This window comes from Balaenoptera physalus, assembly GCF_965194825.1.
Source record: "Balaenoptera physalus genome assembly, chromosome: 11".
Classification (NCBI taxonomy): Eukaryota; Metazoa; Chordata; class Mammalia; order Artiodactyla; family Balaenopteridae; genus Balaenoptera; species Balaenoptera physalus.
Window position 1 is genome coordinate 83,442,394 of NC_138896.1, and position 21,598 is coordinate 83,463,991.

Below are 21,598 nucleotides of genomic sequence, written 5' to 3' on the forward strand. Positions count from 1 at the left end.
TGCTAATGCAGGGGACACGGGTTCGAGCCCTGGTCTGGGAAGATCCCACATGCCGCGGAGCAACTGGGCCCGTGAGCCACAACTACTGAGCCTGCGCTTCTGGAGCCTGTGCTCCGCAACAAGAGAGGCTGCGACAGTGAGAGGCCCGCGCACCGCGATGAAGAGTGGCCCCCGCTTGCCACAACTAGAGAAAGCCCTCGCACAGAAACGAAGACCCAACACAGCCATAAATAAATTAATTAATTAAAAAAAAGAAAAGAAAAAAAGTGGGACTCCTGATATTCATCCCACTTAAAAAAAAAAAAAAAAACTGGCCTCCAGATCTGTTTTATGTAGCTGACTTCTTGTTTTTTTGGTTTTTTTTAAACATGTCCTTCCTCCCTCCCTCCCTCCCTCCCTTCCTTCCTTCCTTCCTGTTTTGGCTGTGCCATGCAGCACACAGGATCTTAGTTCCCCTACCAGGGATCGAACCCGTGCCCCCTGTAGTGGAAGCGTGGAATCTTAACCACTGGACTGCTAGGGAAGTCCTGACATCTCGTTTTTAAGAATCTGAATTATTTTGAAAATAGGAAGATTTTGCTTAAAACCCCAGCTGTCTGGGTTCTCGTGATAAACAGGGAGGTCGACATCACTGTTCTCACATCCCCTCATGGCACTAGTAGGCTGCACGGATCCAACTGTGGTCCCCTGCTCGCCAGTCTGCCCATCTCTGCCCTCCACTTAAATGTGCATTCTTCATTGCAAAATAAAGTCCACTTTTGTGGGCAGGCTCAGATTCTTTCTGAGGGAATGTGGGGCACGTACAGAGGCATTGGGTCAGACCAAGCTGCTTTACTGTATCTCTTGTGAGGGAGGGCATGAGAATCAAAAGATGGGTTTACATGCAATTCAAGTCTAGAAAAAGCCAAGCTTCCAGGTCGTACTTTTTGGTGGCTTTGTGTGATCACCTTTATCTTTTCTGTAAACAAACCACTCACGGGGCCACCTGTATTCTGGGCATCATTCTTTCTTTTATAAACTGGTAAACTGCCCATGTCACTCATCTCTCTGGGGAACCTGTACCTGTAGGTATAGTTCAAGAAGTTTTTTTTTTTAATCATTAGGAATAACTGTTAGAATCCAGCTCGTCAAAGCCTGACAACGTGTGGAGCCAGTGGGGAGAAGAATGCACATTTCATGCCAAAACGTGCTTGCCTCGGAGGGTTGAGTTTCTGATGACATGGTGGTGTCTTGCTCTGAGATGCTAAAAGCATGGGGGTAGGGAGCCTCTAGAGACCCCAGCTGTTCCTGAAGATGGGCAGCTATTTTTTTCTTTCTCTGGGCAGCTCTGTGCAGGGAGATCTGGGTCACGTGGGCGATCCTAGGCAACTTTTGCTCAATAACTGTTTCCCAAATGGCTACTCAGGGCCCTTTCAGAATTCACGAGAACCGTCCGTTGTTATAGTAACCGGCCCCCTGCTGTCGAGTTGGCCCTGAGATGCCAGTTGAAGCTCTTAGAACCAGGGAACACGTAGTCATTTAGACAAAAGCAGGGAGAGATTCACCACTAAAGGTTGCTGTTTAAACACTATGATACTCAAAAGACAGGACCCACTCTGTTAAGAAGTGAATGGATACATTTTTCAACCAAGCTAGCTTTTCAGGAAAAGGGAAACTCCTTATAATGTTCAGTCTCTGCTACATAACCAACACCTTTCTTTGGATTTCTCTGAACTAAGTGTCCTCTCTCCCAGGGCGGATCAGGTCTGTCCTGTCGGGTTGCTCAGGTAGCCCCCTCGATTATTCAGGATGTTAGTTTTATGGCATTTGCTTCTCAGCGGAGTGTTGTCAGTTTACAGGGTGGTAGTTTGAAGCGCCTGTGATTGTGTGTGAGGAGAAACTGCGGAGATAGCCGGCTCCGCTCCAAAATTCCCGAAAGAGTGAGTCTGGCAGAATTCAGAGTAGGGCTAAGGGGTGAGAGGAAGTCTAAATATTTTAGGAAGCTGCAAATTTCAAGTTCTTATGAAAATTTGCAAAAACACTCCACACACTCGTGATTTCCTCGGATTAATGTTGGTAGCCGCACTGAGTATGTGCGTGAGGTTTCGAGGACAGTTGTTGTAGTTGCAGAATGTACTCAACAGAGGGAGACAAGAAGTTCTGAATTACAGCACCCTCCCCTTCCCTTCCTCACCCCGACACTTTTTAATCATTTTCCCAAGTTTTGACTCCTCCCTAATTTGGTTTCTGCGCCAAGCACTTTTACCCAACTTGGAGTCTAATAATTAACAAAATAAATGAAAGCTTGTATTAAGGGAGAAGAAAAACCTAATAGTTGAGAATTAGAGGATGTCTATTCCTAGAAGTAGAAAACCACCAAGTAAATCAGAAGTTAACAAATGTTCTTTGAAATCACATAACCTGAATTCAGAGTTCTGCATGGGATTCATTAGAACTTCTAAAAAAGAGAACCTTCCTATATCGGAGTTAAGTCTTTACTGTTCTATCAATGGAGTTTGGAAAGAATAGGAATCCTTTCAGTGTGAAATGCTATAGCCCAGGTGGTTTGGGGATTAAATATAATTAAATGAACATTTTCCAGTGTGAAAAAAGTGCATCTTTCAAATGCTAGAGCCCAGTCTCCGATTCTCTGGTCATTTAAGTTTTAAGGGGAAACGAAATATCGGACTTTATATTTGGTAATAACTTGCCAACTGCTACCTCCGCCTTATCTGAGGAGCCCTCGTACTATTCCACCATCTGTATTGTGAATCAGGAAAGTGTTTGTCCAGAGATGAGAGGAATGCATGGGGAAAAGGCAAAAGCCCGCATTGGTCTAACAGCACTGAATTCAGAGAAATTTGTGGCAGAAGGGACGTTCAAACGGTACCAAATAGATTCCTCCCAAGTTCTATTTATTCCAATGGTATTTTAAGCCATCCTGTTTGCCAGGGGAGCTCGTCAAAAGTGGAAGGACCAGAGGTCATTATTGGGTTGGTGATATCTTTTTAAAATTTTTTTAACATCTTTATTGGAGTATAATTGCTTTACAATGGTGTGTTAGTTTCTGCTGGATAACAAAGTGAATCAGCTATACATATACATATATCCCCATATCTCCTCCCTCTTGTGTCTCCCTCCCACCCTCCATATCCCACCCCTCTAGGTGGTCATAGAGCACCGAGCTGATCTCCCTCTGCTATGTGGCTGCTTCCCACTAGCTATCTGTTTTACATTTGGTAGTGTATATATGTCCATGCCACTCTCTCACTTCATCCCAGCTTACCCTTCTCCCTCCCCGTGTCCTCAAGTCCATTCTCTACGTCTGTGTCTTTATTCCTGTCCTGCCCCTAGGTTCTTCAGACCTTTTTTTTTTTTAGATTCCATATATATGTGTTAGCATACGGTATTTGTTTTTCTATTTCTTTTTTTTTTTTTTAATACTCAGTTGGGAGTTTCCCTTTTTTTTTTTTTTTTAATAACACCATTTTATTTATTTATTTATTTTTATTTTTGGCTGTGTTGGGTCTTCGTTTCTGTGCGAGGGCTTTCTCTAGTTGTGGCAAGTGGGAGCCACTCTTCATCGTGGTGCGCGGACCTCTCACTATCGCGGCCTCTCTTGTTGCGGAGCACAGGCTCCAGACGCGCAGGCTCAGTAGTTGTGGCTCACGGGCCCAGCCGCTCCGTGGCATGTGGGATCTTCCCAGACCAGGGCTCGAACCCGTGTCCCCTGCATTGGCAGGCAGATTCTCAACCACTGCGCCACCAGGGAAGCCCGTTTTTCTATTTCTGACTTACTTCACTCTGTATGGCAGACTCTAGGTCCATCCACTCACTACAAATAACTCAATTTCGTTTCTTTTTATGGCTGAGTAATATTCCATTGTATGTATGTGCCACATCTTCTTTATCCATTCATCTGTTGATGGACACTTAGGTTGCTTCCATGTCCTGGCTATTGTAAATAGAGCTGCAGTGAACATTGTGGTACATGACTCTTTTTGAATTATGTTTTCTCAGGGTATATGCCCAGTAGTGGGATTGCTGGGTCGTATGGTAGTTCTATTTTTAGTTTTTTAAGGAACCTCCATACTGTTCTCCATAGTGGCTGTATCAATTTACATTCCCACCAACAGTGCAAGAGGGTTCCCTTTTCTCCACACCCTCTCCAGCATTTATTGTTTGTAGATTTTTGATGATGGCCATTCTGACCAGTGTGAGGTGACACCTCATTGTAGTTCTGATTTGCATTTCTCTGATGATTAGTGATGTTGAGCATCCTTTCATGTGTTTGTTGGCAATCTGTATATCTTCTTTGGAGAAATGTCTACGTAGGTCTTCTGCCCATTTTTGGGCTGGGTTGTTTGTTTTTTTGATATGGAGCTGCATGAGCTGCTTGTAAATTTTAGAGATTAATCCCATTGTCAGTTGCTTAATTTGCAAATATTTTCTCCCATTCTGAGGGTTGTCTTTTCGTCTTGTTTATGGTTTCGTTTGCTGTGCAAAAGCTTTTAAGTTTCATTAGGTCCCATTTGTTTATTTTTGTTTTTATTTCCATTTCTCTAGGAGGTGGGTCAAAAAGGATATTGCTGTGATTTATGTCATAGAGTGTTCTGCCTATGTTTTCCTTTAAGAGTTTTATAGTGTCTGGCCTTACATTTAGGTCTTTATTCCATTTTGAGGTTATTTTTGTGTATGGTGTTAGGGAGTGTTCTAATTTCTTCTTTTACATGTAGCTGTCCAGTTTACCCAGCACCACTTATTGCAGAGACTGTCTTTTCTCCATTGTATACTCTTGTCTCCCTATCAAAAATAAGGTGACCATATGTGCGTGGGTTTATCTCTGGGCTTTCTATCCTGTTCCATTGATCTATATTACTGTTTTTGTGCCAGTACCATACTGTCTTGATTACTGTAGCTTTGTAGTATAGTCTGAAGTCCAGGAGCCTGATTCCTCCAGCTCCGTTGTTCTTTCTCAAGATTGCTTTGGCTATTCAGGGTCTTTTGTGTTTCCATACAAATTGTGCAATTTTTTGTTCTAGTTCTGTGAAAAATGCCATTGGTTGTTTGATAGGGATTGCATTGAATCTGTAGATTGCTTTGGGTAGTATACTCATTTTCACAATATTGATTCTTCCAATCCAAGAACATGGTATATCTCTCCATCTGTTGGTATCATCTTTAATGTCTTTCATCAGTGTCTTATAGTTTTCTGCATACAGGTCTTTTGTCTCCTTAGGTAGGTTTATTCCTAGGTATTTTATTCTTTTTGTTGCAGTGGTAAATGGGAGTGTTTCCTTAATTTCTCTTTCAGATTTTTCATCATTAGTGTATAGGAATGCAAGAGATTTCTGTGCATTAATTTTGTATCCTGCTACTTTACCAGATTCATTGATTAGCTCTAGTAGTTTTCTGATAGCATGTTTAGGATTCCGTATGTATAGTATCATGTCATCTGCAAACAGTGACAGATTTACTTCTTCTTTTCTGATTTGGAAAGCTTTTATTTCTTTTTCTTCTCTGATTGCTGTGGCTAAAACTTCCAAAACTATGTTGAATAATAGTGAGGAGAGTGGACAACCTTGTCTTGTTCCTGATCTTAGAGGAAATGATTTAGTTTTTCACCATTGAGAACGATGTTGGCTGTGGGTTTGTCATATATGGCCTTCATTATGTTGAGGTAAGTTCCCTCTATGCCTACTTTCTGGAGGGTTTTTATCATAAATCGGTGTTGAATTTTGTCGAAAGCTTTTTCTGCATCTATTGAGATGATCATATGGTTTTTCTCCTTCAATTTGTTAATATGGTGTATCACATTGATTGATTTGCGTATATTGAAGAATCCTTGCATTCCTGGGATAAACCCCACTTGATCATGGTGTATGATCCTTTTAATGTGCTGTTGGATTCTGTTTGCTAGTATTTTGTTGAGGATTTTTGCATCTTTGTTCATCAGTGATATTGGCCTGTAGTTTTCTTTCCTTGTGACATCTTTGTCTGGTTTTGGTATCAGGGTGATGGTGGCCTCGTAGAATGAGTTTGGGAGTGTTCCTCCCTCTGCTATACTTTGGAAGAGTTTGAGAAGGATAGGTGTTAGGTCTTCTCTAAATGTTTGATAGAATTCGCCTGTGAAGCCATCTGGTCCTGGGCTTTTGTTTGTTGGAAGATTTTTAATCACAGTCTCAATTTCAGTGCTTGTGATTGGTCTGTTTATACTTTCTATTTCTTCCTGGTTCAGTCTTGGAAGGTTGTGATTTTCTAAGAATCTGTCCATTTCTTCCAGGCTGTCCATTTTATTGGCATAGAGTTGCTTGTAGTAATCTCTCATGATCCTTTGTATTTCTGCAGTGTCAGTTGTTACTTCTCCTTTTTCATTTCTAATTCTGTTGATTTGAGTCTTCTCCCTTTTTTTCTTGATGAGTCTGGCTAATGGTTTATCAATTTTGTTTATCTTCTCAAAGAACCAGCTTGTAGTTTTATTGACCTTTGCTATCATTTCCTTCATTTCTTTTTCATTTATTTCTGATCTGATCTTTATGATTTCTTTCCTTTTACTAACTTTGGGTTTTTTTTTTTCTTCTTTCTCGAATTGCTTTAGGTGTAAGGTTAGCTTGTTTATTTGAGATGTTTCTTGTTTCTTGAGGTAGGATTATATTGCTATAAACTTCCCTCTTAGAACTGCTTTTGCTGCATCCCATAGGTTTTGGGTCGTCGTGTTTTCATTTTCATTTGTTTCTAGGTATTTTTTGATTTCCTCTTTGATTTCTTCAGTGATCTCTTGGTTATTTAGTAGTGTATTGTTTAGCCTCTATGTGTCTGTATTTTTTACAGATTTTTTTCCTGTAATTGATATCTAGTCTCATAGCGTGTGGTCAGAAAAGATACTTGATATGATTTCAATTTTCTTAAATTTACCAAGGCTTGATTTGTGACCCAAGATATGATCTATCCTGGAGAATGTTCTGTGCACACTTGAGAAGAAAGTGTATTCTGTTGTTTTTGGATGGAATGTCCTATAAATATCAGTTAAGTCCATCTTGTTTAATGTATCATTTAAAGCTTGTGTTTCCTTATTTATTTTCATTTTGGATCTGTCCATTGGTGAAAGTGGGGTGTTAAAGTCCCCTAGTATGATTGTGTTACTGTTGATTTCCCCTTTTATTGCTGTTAGCATTTGCCTTATGTATTGAGGTGCTCCAGTGTTGGGTGCATAAATATTTACAATTGTTATATCTTCTTCTTGGATTGATCTCTTGATCATTATGTAGTGTCCTCTTTGTCTCTTGTAATAGTCTTTATTTTAAAGTCTTATTTTGTCTGATATGAGAATTGTTACTCCAACTTTCCCTTGATTTCCATTTGCGTGGAATACCTTTTTCCATCCCCTCACTTTCAGTCTGTATGTGTCCCTAGGTCTGAAGTGGGTCTCTTGTAGACAGCATATATATGGGTCTTGTTTTTGTATCCATTCAGCCAGTCTTTGTCTTTTGGTTGGAGCATTTAATCCATTTACATTTAAGGTAGTTATCGATATGTATGTTCCTATTACCATTTTCTTAATTGTTTGGGGTTTGTTATTGTAGGTCTTTTCCTTCTCTTGTGTTTCCTGCCTAGAGAGGTTCCTTTAGCATTTGTTATAAAGCTGGTTTGGTGGTGGTGAATTCTCTTAGCTTTTGCTTGTCTGTAAAGGTTTTAATTACTGTATCGAATCTGAATGAGATCCTTGCTGGGTAGAGTAGTCTTGGTTGTAGGTTTTTCCCTTTCATCACTTTAAATATGTCCTGCCACTCCCTTCTGGCTTGCAGAGTTTCTGCTGAAAGATCAGCTGTTAACCTTATGGGGATTCCCTTGTATGTTATTTGTTGTTTTTCCCTTGCTGCTTTTAATATTTTTTCTTTGTGTTTAATTTTTGATAGTTTGATTAATATGTGTCTTGGCACATTTCTCCTTGGATTTATCCTGTATGGGACTCTCTGTGCTTCCTGGACTTGGGTGGCTATTTCCTTTCCCATGTTAGGGAAGTTTTCAACAATAATCCCTTCAAATATTTTCTCAGTCCCTTTCTTTTTCTCTTCTTCTTCTGGGACCCCTATAATTTGAATGTTGGTGCGTTTAATGTTGTCCCAGAGGTCTCTGAGACTGTCCTCAATTCTTTTCATTCTTTTTTCTTTATTCTGCTCTGTGGTAGTAATTTGCACTATTTTATCTTCCAGGTCACTTATCTGTTCTTCTGCCTCAGTTATTCTGCTATTGATCCCTTCCAGAGAACTTTTAATTTCATTTATTGTGGTGTTCATCATTGTTTGTTTGCTCTCTAGTTCTTCTACGTCCTTGTTAAACGTTTCTTGTATTTTCTCCATTCTATTTCCAAGATTTTGGATCACCTTTACTATCATTACTCTGAATTCTTTTTCAGGTAGACTGCCTATTTCCTCTTCATTTGTTTGGTCTGGTGGGTTTTTACCTTGTTCCTTCATCTGCTGTTTCTATGTCTTCTCATTTTGCTTAACTTAGTGTGTTTGGGGTCTCCTTTTCACAGGATGCAGGTTTGTCGTTCCCGTTGTTTTTGGTGTCTGCCCCCAGTGGCTAAGGTTGGTTCAGTGGGTTGTGTAGGCTTCCTGGTGGAGGGAACTGGTGCCTGTGTTCTGGTGGATGAGGCCGGATCTTGTCTTTGTGGCGGGCAGGACCACGTCCGGTGGTGTGTTTTGGGGTGTCTGTGACCTTATTACGATTTTAGGCAGCCCCTCTGCTAATGGCTGGGGTTGTGTTCCTGTCTTGCTAGTTGTTTTGCGTAGGGTGTCCAGCACTGTAGCTTGCTGGTCGTTGAGTGGAGCTGGGTCTTAGCATTGAGATGGAGATCTCTGGAAGAGCTTTTGCTGTTTAATATTACATGGATCCAGGATGTCTCTGGTGGACCAATGTCCTGAACTCAGCTCTCCCACCTCAGAGGCACAGGCCTGACACCCGGCCGGAGCACCAAGACCCTGTCAGCCACATGGCTCAGAAGAAAAGGGAGAAAAAAAGAAAGAAAGAAAGAGAAAAATAAAATAAAGTTATTAAAATAAAAATTTATTAAAAATAAAGAAAAAATTTTAAAGTAATAAAAAAGAAAGAAGAGAGCAACCAAACCAAAAAACAAATCCACCAGTGATAACAAGTGCTAAAAAACTATACTTAAAAAAAAAAAAAAAAAAAAAGACAGAACCTTAGGACAAATGGTAAAAGCAAAACTATACAGAGAAAATCACACAAAGTCCACCTCCTCAATTTGGGATGATTCGTTGTCTATTCAGGTATTCCACAGATGCAGGGTACATCAAGTTGATTGTGGAGATTTAATCTGCTGCTTCTGAGGCTGCTGGGAGAAATTTCCATTTCTCTTCTTTGTTCACAGAGCTCCTGGGGTTCAGCTTTGGATTTGGGCCCGCCTCTGCGTGTAGGTCGCCTGAGGGTGTCTGTTCTTCGCTCAGACAGGACGGGGTTAAAGGAGCAGCTGATTTGGGGGCTCTGGCTCACTCAGGCCGGGGGAAGGGAGGAGTACAGAGGCGGGGTGAGACTGTGGCGTCAGAGGCCGGTGTGACGTTGCACCAGCCTGAGGCGCCGTGCGTTCTCCCGGGAAGATTGTCCCTGGATCACGGGACCCTGGCAGTGGCGGGCTGCACAGGCTCCTGGGAGGGGCAGTGTGGTGAGTGACCTGTGCTCGCACACAGGCTTCTTGGTGGCGGCAGCAGCAGCCTTAGCATCTCATGCCCGTCTCTGGTGTCTGCGCTGATAGCCATGGCTCGCGCCCATCTCTGGAGCTCATTTAGGTGGTGCTCTGAATCCCTTCTCCTCACGCACCCCAAAACAATGGTCTCTTGCCTCTTTGGCAGCTCCAGACTTTTTCCCTGACTCCCTCCCAGCTAGCTGTGGCGCACTAGCCCCCTTCAGGCTGTGTTCACACAGCCAAGGTTGGTGATATCTTTACCTTCCATTAACACCAGAGGTGATAGAGGTTTCTAATACCTAAAGACGGTTTTTTAAGAGCAAAGTTCCCTTTTCCCATTTCTTACCTCAGCCTAAAAGACCTTAACAAGCCCAGATATCATTGTGTGTAACCTTTCCCTATGGAACGTGCCCCCAGTGAGGCCTGATGGTGGGGTTTGTCTGTGATAGGTGGGAGGGGGGAATCGGTGGAACTCTTGGTGGCCATTTGAAAGTATTGTCTGCTACACCTGTTCTCTTTTGTTTTTTGTCCATTTAGAGGGTGTAACAAAATAAAGTCCAAGGGCTTTCCCAGACGTTTCCATGAAGTGCCTTCTTCTGGGGAGAGAGGAGAGAAGGGGAGCAGGTGAGGGGCAGTCAAGCTTAAGGTGGGGGGGGGTGTCTCTTTGGCCGGGACTGGCTTGCTGGATTTTTGTTCTGTTGCCATGGGGATTAAAGCCCTCTAGACAGCACGGTGCTGAAACTCACCTGTTCTACCCCAGCTCCCAAAAGTATGACCTGCAGATACCAATGCAGCTTGCAGGTAGCTGGTAGCAACTAAATTTATGTCCTGTGTGTGCTTGCTTTGCTTGATTTTGCCATTTGGGGGGATGTTTTTTGTTTCTAGGATGGGGGTGTGTTCTGTGTTTATGTGTCTATATGTCTGTTGCATCCATTTTCTTTCTGAAATTTCAGATGTTTGCATGTTTGAGAGCTTTAAAAAAACAGTTTATGCATGCATTTAGCCTTATAAGTGAAAAATATCTTGTAGAAACCTAAATTTATAGAAGAGTTAAAGAAGACAACTAGGAAGGGAAGAAGAAAGTAAATGGGGTTACATCATGTGATTTTCCATAAGAAGGCTAAAATTTAAAAAAATAAAGTTCTAGATAGCTTGAATACTTGAAAAAATTATTATCCTGGAAAGATTTATAATAAACCTTTAGAAGTTGGGATTATGTCATTTTAATCACCACACATGAGCCCTTGATAATACTTCTGTAAGGCTTATCTAGGCAAACTCTGCTTAATATGGTAATTAATACTTTAATATTAAATGGCCAATTAGGATAATTCACTAATTAATATTTTGTTGTGAGTAGTCCTTTATTACTTTCAATGAACCAATTTATTGAATTTACATTAGAATTTTTACATGGAATTATTTGTCTCCATTGGTTGTGGGTAAATCCGATTATTAGATGAAATTGTAGATATCCACCCACTATAATCAGGGATACCTATGAGACGTATACCTATCCTAAGACGGTATAGTATAAGAATTATGGAAGATGAATGAGAAATTCTATGATCCATCTTCTTTTAAGGTCAACGGTGCAATTTTGGCCTTTTAAGAAAGGCAGTAACTGCTGACTCTGGTAATGTAATTATTCTTTCTATGATCTCTTTTTACTTATTGAAGTCTTCAATTTTGAATCACATTTTCAACACTCCAGGGTAAAAACTGAAAGAGAAACCCCTCTGTACAAGTTTTCGATTCAAAGATCTAATCTTAAGAGGGAGACCTTGAACATCAATTAAATGCCTAACTTTTATGCCCAGTTCATTATAAATATAATGTGGTTTTGACTGTAACACTTTTAAAAGCCAGCATTACCTCGTGGATGGCACAAAGATAAATGCTCTTCCAATTTCTAAGTCCTTTCCAGAAATGATGCCATAGCCAAGTGGACTGTTAGACTGTTACTAAGTCTAATTTTTGTACTTGGCCCCAAATGTGGGAGTGTGCTCGTTAGAGATATATTTCAGATCCTGAGAGGCTATGTTTTGTTATAAAGCACTTCAGTCCCTCTGGTATCTTCTGTACTTCTGAGTGCCAGAAGCTTGGGGGAAGCACAGTTTTATGTAGGTCTAGAAGTTGAGAACTATCTTGGGAAACTACAAGTATTTATAGAATTCACCTACTTGTGAATCATGTCTTTGACTTTACTTTTTTTTATAGAATAGCAACTAAGACAGACCTTGGCTCAGGGAGTTGTGAGCTCTCACTGCAGCTCTACCTCTTCCTGGCTCTGTGACCTTGAGTCACTTCCCGAAGCCCTCTGAGCCTCAACTGACTCATCTAGAAAATGGGTCTAGTGATCGTTCCTTGTCGTGGGGCTGTGAAGAGTAAATGAGGTAATAGGTGTAAAATGCTCAGTGCGTGAAATGTATTAGCCCATTAGAAGATGAGGGAACCGGGGCTCTGAGAAGTTACTTGTCGGGGCCACCCTGCTCAGGTGGCCGAGTGGGGACTGCCTCCCCTGTGGTCTGAGTGCTTAGCGGCGCCGCTTCTCCTCACTGCCCCACGTGCTGTGCTGACTACTCCATGGTGAAGATATGGGCCTGGTAAAGACCTGTTCTCAAGTCTCCGCTCTTCCTTCTGCTGGCTACCCTGCCATACTCTCCCCCTCCAGAGCCTGCCATTCCTCACTCCTCCTGAGGGTTCTGTGTCCTGAAGACCTCCAGCCAGCCCACTTTCCCCTCCCCTCCCCCTACTCTGTCCCCAGGAGCTTTGGTGGAGCCCCCTGACCCAGTTGCGTCCTCTGCTGCTCTATAAACAGCCTTCCAGGGGACAGGGGGCCCTGCTCCTCTTGGCCCCTTTGTCTAACCTCACTCTTCTTGGGTTTCTGAGTTTTGAGTCATCATTAGAAAATCTTTCCCCATTCTGAGATTACTTTTTTTAAGGTACTTTTATGGCTTCAAATTTTGATGTGAAATTCTTAAATCATTTGGAATTTAACCTGGTTGATAGTGTGATGTCTGAATCAACTTTTTTTTTCCCCCAGGTGGTCCCAGGTATTTAAAAAGTACTGCAATCTGGGGCTGTTTAGTGAAGAAGCACGTAATACCTCACTAGATCCTTAAAATAAGACTCTTAACAGCAAAAGCCTGACTGACTTAGTTCAGTCAGTATGTTAATGAAATAAGTAGTTGCCAAAGGTTTTTACCAGACCATTTTATGATACAGATACTGAATCATGTGTGCAATAAGTAAAATGTGAATCTCCTTGTCCTGGCTCCTGCCCAAAATAAGTTGGACCATTCTGTCCCCGTTAACCCTCCCAGGCAGTGGGGAATTGTGTCAGGGCTCTAAAACAGCGGCAAGATAAGGTGAAGAGTTCCTGAAGCCTCAGTCCAGAAATGGAGAACATTCCAGGCCAGGGTCCTAACTAAACGGGAGATGACTTCAAAGCCTTCTTTCTGGGTAACAGTTGGGAGTGTTGGCAAGGACTGTTCAGAGCTCGTTTCCTTAAAACCAGCTGGAACATACAAACTGCCCTGTTCAGGTTCTCAGTCTTATCAAAATGTGGTTTATGAAGTGACCTTTTCCTCTGTTATCTCCTGGAAAGCGTTACCAGTACTTCATGGTGTCTGCAAGGGTTTCTTGGCAAACTTAATATCTAGCCAGGAGGTATGTTGCCTTGAGACCACTGATGTAGATATAATTTGTTAATTTTCTCCCACCTTCCTAAGATGTTAATTGCAGGCAGTTTGTATCCTCCAGTAAAATTCTCACTGCAGAAGTCAGATTTTTGTCACTTCCAGCTGTAACGAGACTTGAACGGCACATCCCTCCTACCCATGTGAGATCCAAAATATTTCAAAACATTTTCTCCTCATTTAATACCTCTTTGCTGTGTCACACCCCCCGCCACTCAGCTTCAACATAATTTTGTTCGCTTTTCTCTTCCCTTCCTCCCATCATCTCCTCCTCACACCTGACAAGCCCCATTGATCCAGGTTATGACAACCATCTGTCCCAGGATTTCCAAGATAGCCCTGATGTGAATTATGCCATTGGGTTATCCCCACAAGGACACTGGTATTTGTCAGATCCCGTGTCTCTCTGACAGTTTGGAGAATATGCAAATGAGAAACACAGCCCTCAGTTCTTTTTTCTAGAAGATCCCCTCCTGAAAAGATACTCCAAGTATAAACTGAGTTTTACAAACAGAGTCATTTAACGTGAAGTGAAGGAAACTTAACCGCAAGTGAGTGGTTGCAATGTGAAACCCCTCAGCTCAGAACTTACACTGGGCTCTTTTCCAAGCGGGACCCCCGCATTATTTCTAGCAGACCCTCCTCTTTGAGGAAAAGCCCATCAACGCCCACAGACTTTTCCTTCTCTTGTTGTCTTTGTCACTTCCATTTCTTGAAACATTTTGCCCTAATATATCAATCCATGTCTTTTTAACACAGCCCTCAGTCATCTTCCCGGAAGGCATGCGAACGTGTTCCCACTTTCTATTTATAAGTGGCTCTTATTCATACACGGTTTACTACAACAGCTCCATTTACAAAAGTAAATACTAACGTGATTTCTGTACTCGACAGCGTGAGAATGAACGGGATTATTAGCGGGCGTGCCGCCGTAAATTTAGATGAGGGCAGTATACAAATCAGTTACGATTACTTAATTAATATTCAACAGCAGCTCAGCCAATGGCCCGTTCTAGCCCGCAATTAGCATTTTGAGCTGCACGCCACTGACGAACTCCTTGTCACTCCGATGTGATTATAAAACCATTGAGCTCAATTTGAAGACAGTGACTTGGCTCCTAATCCCTGTATATCAATGTTTGGTTATTTTGTAATCCCGGGTTTTTCACAGGAGTCTAGAAATCGCGTTGTGATCCTGCTCTCGCCCCGGCCCCGTCAGTCATACTGATGCTAAGGGCAGTGTTAGTACAAGCCGAGGACCCTGGATGACAACAGAGTGACATCTCAAGCTTGCCAAAGGGATGCCCATTTTGACCCAGACTTCTAGAGACCTCAGAAACCCCCTCTCCTGTAAGCGGGTCTGGATTTCTGCGTTCGGAGGAGCCGTACGGAGTGGAATTCCACACATTTCCAATATTCAGTCTTCCTAGACTGGAGGTCGGCACTTAGCTTTTGAAAAGCATCGGTCACCTAAATTATTCCCAGCTTCCTGTTCGAGGGGCAGAAAGAGGTCTAAGTAAGAAAATTGTTAGGACACATCAGAGGTTATCTAAGCAGGTACCTGGGAAAACAGGAGCAGCAGAAAGGAAAGCCTTTCTGCAGAAGTTTGCTCTCACTGGGTGTTCTGCCTTAAGATGTGTCAGATTCCTGGAAAGAAATGAGAGGCAAGGAAGGGAGAGTCTGGAGGGTTCCTGCTTATCTTTGTAGTTTGCTGCATTTTGTTTGAATAGGAAGCCTCTGTAACTTGAGTCTATTTATTAAGTTATAAAGCACTGCCAGAGTAGCTGGGTGTGTGTGTGTGTGTGTGTGTGTATTTCATTCGTCAAAAGAGCCAATTAAACACACCAGCCTGTCCTGTGCTGGCAGCATGTGTGTTTCGGTGGGGAGCTCTGGGAATTGGCATTGATGGCTTTTACTGATCTCAGTTGGTATCTACTGCATCCTGACTAGAAGATGTACTTTGACATGGGCTGTGCTTTCTCAAGAGTAGAATTTTTGATTTTTGAAAAAGTCTCTCTTCAAAATATATGCCTTATTTGAAAGAATGAAAAGTTATTTTTAGAAATTTCAGTCCGAGACCCCTTGTTCATGACTGTAGGCTTTAAGTGTCTGTGGGTTTTCAGAAGCCAGGCTGATGCGTACGTGCCCATTCCTGCCACAAGGCCTTCAGACTCTGGGTGGGTCTGGAGCACAGGTAGTGGGGTGTGGTCTTGAGACCAGGGAGCTGCTAGCCAGGATCTACTTCTGATCAACTGCTGGAGAGGATATAGTACATTATCCTCTTCACTTCTAGTCAGGCCTTTCTTAGAAATCTTAAACTATGAGCCCATGTTGGTTTTCTAAAAAGGGATGAAGGAATGGAGAGTAATATAGAAAGCTTGTTTCCATTTTGCTACTTAGAACTTCCTGTGAGATACACATAGTTGACCATCTTTGGTCAAGAACCAGAAGCATTTATTTGGCTTGTGTGCCGGGGCTGTGTCATATGAAACATGCATACCGTTAAATGGTAGACTCTCATTCAAGGTGAGAGATGCTTAGTCTGTGAGAGGCATAGGAGAAGTGGGACCCAGAGACTCACATCTCCCATTTCATTTTCGTTCTGGCCCAGATTCCCCTCAAGTTGAACGGAGGAAAAGTATCTCCTGCAAACTGGGATGTCTTTTTCTTGCATCTACCTGGGAGCGTTCAGTGAACGTGTGATGGCACTCTATCGTGGTACTTGCTTCATGGGCCGGGGAGGGGAGTTTAGAAAGCCATCTAACTCGGTGGTTTTCAAATTTGTTCAAGTGGCAGGACGCCTGGAATTCAGGACATCAGAACATCATGAACTGCTTGATAGTAAAGTTAGTATCGACAACTTCAATTCCTTTATAGAAACTAAAATTTATTTTGCTGGCAGACAAGTAGAGCCATAAAGCCACAAAGGTGGCTTAAAAGGTGGCTTTAGGAGGAAAAACTTTCGTTTGAGAAATCTGAGTTTCTTCTGTGCTCTGAGACTTTCGTTCCATACAGTGGGAGAACACTTGGCTCCAACTTGGAGAATTCCATCCTATTTCTGAGAAACTTATGTCATAACAGAAACAAAGCAGAAGACCTTTCATGTTTTTATTCAAGTATATGCAATACAGTTTTTCTTTCTGTGTTTGAGTATGTTAACGTCCTTGAATTCTATTTTTTTAAACTTTTTTTTTTTTGGCTGCGCCGTGAGGCATGAGGGATCTTAGTTCCCTGACCAGGGATCAAACCCATCCCCCTGCATTGGGAGCGCAGAGTCTTAACCACTGGACCACCAGGGACATCCCCATCCTTGAATTCTTAATACTGTTTCCTATCTCATAGGGGACCCTTTAAAATCTAGAGTCTTCTCTGGGCATTTTTAAGGTGCCTGCCATTTAAGATTGTTTTATTTTGTTAGGGCTTTCCTAGAGTGCTGGAGACTCTCGGGAACCGTTTTTCTCCATTTTAAAAGCTGCCCAAACCAAAGAGATACGTGCCACTGGGTGATAACCAGTGCGTGATTGAAACTTCAGTGGGGTGCGCGTGTGTGCGTGCATGGGTTGGTGGGGGGCGCTGACTGACTTCAGGACCCTCTAAAACTAAGGTGGACTTAAATTCCTAAATTGGGAAATTCAGAGTGTCAGGAAAATACATGCTCAAAGGTAGATGAGGCAAAGTAAAAGATAACTAATTTGGATCATTACTAAGCCAGTCAGCGTCAATGAAAAAAAAGAAAGATCTGTTCTCAGTTCCTTAAAGCATATATATAGGGGTAGGGGTGGGCAGAGAAAAAGGAAAGAAAGAAAGAAGGCGGCAAGCGGTGAAAACAGAATTTATGGTGGGAACCCATCAGACTGTAATTTGTAGTGAAACTTGAAAATGTATTTTTTTATTCTAAACATAATCTACTTTATTGTTTTCCCTTTTTAAGGTACTGGCATAAACAAATGCTCACTGTGAAGAAATAATTTTAGAAAATGGCTCTTGATGATCCTAGAATCTTTTTCATTCAATGAGGGGTATTAGAGTCAGTTATTTAAAAGTGAATTGGACCTAGATAGAACTTTGAAATTGCATGCTCGGTGACACACTCGGGCATTTTCAGAAATTTTATCTCCATTTTCCTGAGCTCAGAATTAGAGACAAGACTACCTCTTCGAACACATCACAGTTGAGACATTAAGAGGCATTAAAACTTCCATTTTCTTTTCCTCTTCTCCAAAATCACTGCCTTTACATTTTTATTCCTGTATACTGCTGAAGGTAAAAAAAAAAAACAAACGCTCTCATGAGATTTCTCTGAGATGAGCAAGTTAAATAAAATGTCATGTGATAACGACTCTGAACCAGCCCCTTTTCTTAGATTTTAAACTCACAGTGTAGAATTTGTACCCACAGAGTGTTCATCCCCGTGTGGTCACTGGTAGTGAAAAGGTGACCACAGCTGAGCACCGTAGTCAGTCCCTCGCCCAAAGTAGACCCCCAGTCAATAGTTATTCAAGAAATAATAAGTTAAATATCTAACAATGTAGTGCATTCATGAAGTGGAACGAGTCATTGATGTGAGATGTCAGTTCATATTTGTTATCAAGGAGATACGTATAATATGACCTCATCTCGATCTGCCTGTCTGTGTTTGGGTGAGATTACATCAGTAGCCCCTGATGGATCTCCTTGCTCCGTTCTTGCTGCTCTGTACTCTGTTCATCACATAGCAGCCGAAGTGAGCGCTTCAAAGGAGATGAGTCAGACCGTTCCAGTCTGTGGATTAAAGCCCTCCGTTGGCTTTCCATCGCTCACAGATGCCAGTGAAGCTTGTGGCCTTCGACCTGGCATGACCTGGCTCTTGCCCACCTCTCTGGTCCACTTCTTTCCCTGCTCTTAAGTCTGGCTTCCTTTCAGTTCCTGCAGTGAATGAGCTTACTCTGTTCCAAGGCTCTTTTAACCAGCTCCTGGATCTGCCCAGAATGGTCTTCCCCTATACCCTCCCGCGACTGGTCCTCCTCAGTCAGCTCTCAGCTCTGATGCCGCCTCCTGGTGAGGTCCCTGCCTTCACCTCCCCGCATCAGTTATCACCACCTCATCCTGTTTTATTTTCTTCATAGCTCTTGACTATTTGAAATTATTTGTTTGCTTGTTTGTTGTTGATTTCCCCAAGAGAATATAAACTGCCGTGAGGGCGGGGACCTCGGCTGTCTGGTTTATGTTCTGCTCCCAGCCCCTCACTGTCAATGATCAAGGAACAGTCAATAAGTGGGGAAAAGTATGGAAGGATATACCCCAAAATATTAATAGTGAAGATTACTAAGAGAAGGATGAGGGTAACTTTAATTGATTGTTTTTTCTTTTTGTTCATTTGTATTTATTTCCTAATTTTTCTGCAGAGATTGTGAATTACGTACGCACACAGTCCTTTCTAAATTACTCAAATGTTTAGCCAGGCTTAAGGAGGTGTTTTTAAGGCTTCCAGCCATAAGAATGCGTTATATGCATCCTTTCTGTGTAGTGGGTGCTGAATAACTGTTCAGTGGGTTCACTGAAACCTTTATTCTACGGGAAGACATTTGCCCCCAAGTTCTGTAGTTGGGTGCCCACCCGAGTCCGTGGGTGGGAGGAAAGCCCACGTGACCTGCATCGAGGTGCAGACGCAGGGAGCTGTGTCTCCGGGTTTCTGACTTTCATCCCAGTGCTGTGCTCCTCTCTGGCAATCACAGAGTCCTTTTGCTCCAGGGAGAATCCATTATAAACAGCTGCACATGGGGCACTAGCATGTGATGTGCTTCGGTACACACGGCTTTTTTCAAAGAGAATGTGGAGCCTCTCGCCTTACATGGAACTGAGAGTCTGGGTGAACTGTCTGCCTGTCTTCTGCCAGAAAAAGAACCTACCATGTCATTTATCCTTTCCAAGTCACTTGACGTTAACAGTCACTTGGCCGGTACTGTTTCTTTTTACTAATGCTTTATATCTTAGAAATTTAACAGGTAGAGTAATTGTGGTCTTCGAATAGTTATTTCTTTGTTGTTGTTGTTGTGGGGTGTCTTTTTTTGCGCTTTTTTCCTTCTTCACTTAGTTAAAGTCCGAGCCGGTAAACTGCGTGCCATTTGTTTCAGCGTCATATAGCACTAAATACTTCAGTGGTCCAGTATCTTAACAAAAGTAGATTTTCCTTAGCTATGACGCTGGGTGGCTAGGGTTCTAGCTAGTTTGTGAAGTCCGTATCCTATGTGTTTTAACTCTACTGTTATATTCTGGAAATCTGTGCAAATTGGGGGGCAGGGGCATAGGGGGAAGAATCCAAGAAGAGAAAACTTGCTGACGAGCTTAGAAACAGAAAGAAGCTATTACCTCAAACACCAAAATCATGGGTTTTCTTCACATGGATTTGCGTCATTTCACATTCAGTAGAAGATTCCGTTACTACCACAGCCCTAAAATACCTTGTACGTTGCATGTCCATGTAGCGTAAGTCAGGCTGACTGTTCCTTCCAAATTTAGGTAGAGGCAGCTAGACAGTGAGTGATGAAAACATGTTCTATTATTTATACTACAAATGCCAGGCAATTCATAGAAAAAAATCATTGTTCAGAGCACTGCGAGAGCAGTCCCGTGGGATGTGCCCAGAGTGGGAGTGATTTATGTTCAGGATCCCCTGATGGTAGGGAGCAGCTATCCAGACCGCTTCTAGAGCCATGCCCGGGTGTACAGTTGGGTAGAGCCGCTTTCCATCCGAAAATAGGCACTGCTTAAAGGAAAACACTTCACACTGTGACACGCGATCGTTTCTGATTGTGGTGGTTCTGATCGCTCCGTGTAAAGCTGAGGGGGAGTAATCCGTAGGACCTGGAGGCCTCCTCACTTCCACCAGGATCTCCTGTGCTCTCTAGGGTTCCATGATTTTTCTGATCCACCCCCCCAACCCCCTTTTCTTTGGCTTCATAGCAACAAGGTACACCCAACAGAATCATCCCCGGGTACTTCTGATTCGATGAGCAATGACAGTTCCGAAGAAAAGTTGACTTAATTCCAGTGGTGGGAATACACCCCCCGAAAAAGCAAAGCTGCAGTGGGTGTAAATGGGGCCTGGTGAGAGATGCCGGAGGAGTGGAATGGGTCCCAGGGACACGGAGCACCAGAAGGTTGCCGCCTGCTTGGCTCAAAGGCCCAGCAGTGGGGCCAGCTATTGTGAAGCCCCTCTGCCAGACGAACAGGGACCCTTCTCTGGTCACAATAGCCATTCACGCTGAGCAGCCTCATTAAATATTCAGCCTGTGCTTCCGGCAGCTCATTAGGGCCGCAATGAGCAGTGACGTGGCTGCAGGAAAGCCGAGGGCCTGCCGGCCGGCAGCAATAGGCAGAGGCTGAGTGAGCTGCCGATGGCTTTTCTTTTCACTGCCCGTCCTGTGATGACCAGTGTTTGCTCCCTGCTTTGTCTCAAGTCCAGGTAAAAACAAAACAGAAGCCCCAACAAGCAGCTGACACTTGAAGCCTTCGGCTCCTTGTTTCCCATGCTGTCTGGCCAGGGCCTGGGATTTTGAGTGCCTGCCCCCTGGAAGCCCTCTGACCCCCTTCAAGAGCTGTCTGGGGCTCCGAGGGCCTTCGCTGAGCGCTAACAATGTGCTGCTATTGTGTGCTTGGGCTGTTTGATGACTACGTTTGGGAGGGTTTGAGGTGTGCTTTGAACTTGGCGCTAGGGGTTTAGAATAGCAAATTCTTCCTCTGGAACAGGTTGAATTTGGGAATATTGTGGGCTAAGACTAGCAGTTTGTACAGCAGGTTTACACAGTCCGTGCCAACTTTTCATGTTTCTGAGTGGTTCATTACTAAGTTTTTTCCCTTTTAACTCTGAGGATGGGTATGGTATAACAAAAAATGGATATTCTTCAGCTATTTGGGGTTCTTCCAATTGGCTGGATATTGTCCTTCTTGTATCTTGTTACTTTCCCATGGGTCTGCACTCAGTGCTGGGTGAAATTTAAAGCTGGGAGAATCTGAAAGAAGAATTGAAAGATGGTGAACTCAGACAAAGTGTATTTCTCTTCTCTCACTGTTTGCATGTTTTTCTGTTTCCTGTACAGAAAATGTTTTCAGACAGCTCATTTCTATGTGGAAGATAGCAGTTCACCTCGGGTGGTCCCCAATGAAAGTATTCCTATCATTCCTATTCCGGGTAAGTAAGACACGACTCCTATTTCCAGTGGGCTATGTTTTT

General features: G+C 42.8%; 1 protein-coding gene across 6 annotated transcripts in view; it reads left to right on the plus strand.

Annotated features, from left to right (window-relative positions):
- Positions 1-21,598, plus strand: part of PTPRG (protein tyrosine phosphatase receptor type G) — a 725,147-nt gene that overhangs the window by 645,497 nt on the left and 58,052 nt on the right. For 4 of the 6 annotated variants that reach the window (XM_082412077.1, XM_082412078.1, XM_082412075.1 and 1 more), the window contains exons 14-15: positions 10,223-10,309; positions 21,465-21,556. In XM_082412077.1, coding sequence (XP_082268203.1) covers positions 10,223-10,309; positions 21,465-21,556 — 179 coding nt within the window. The remainder of the gene's footprint in view (positions 1-10,222; positions 10,310-21,464; positions 21,557-21,598) is intronic. The other 2 variants (XM_082412080.1, XM_082412079.1) reach the window with 1 other exon arrangement.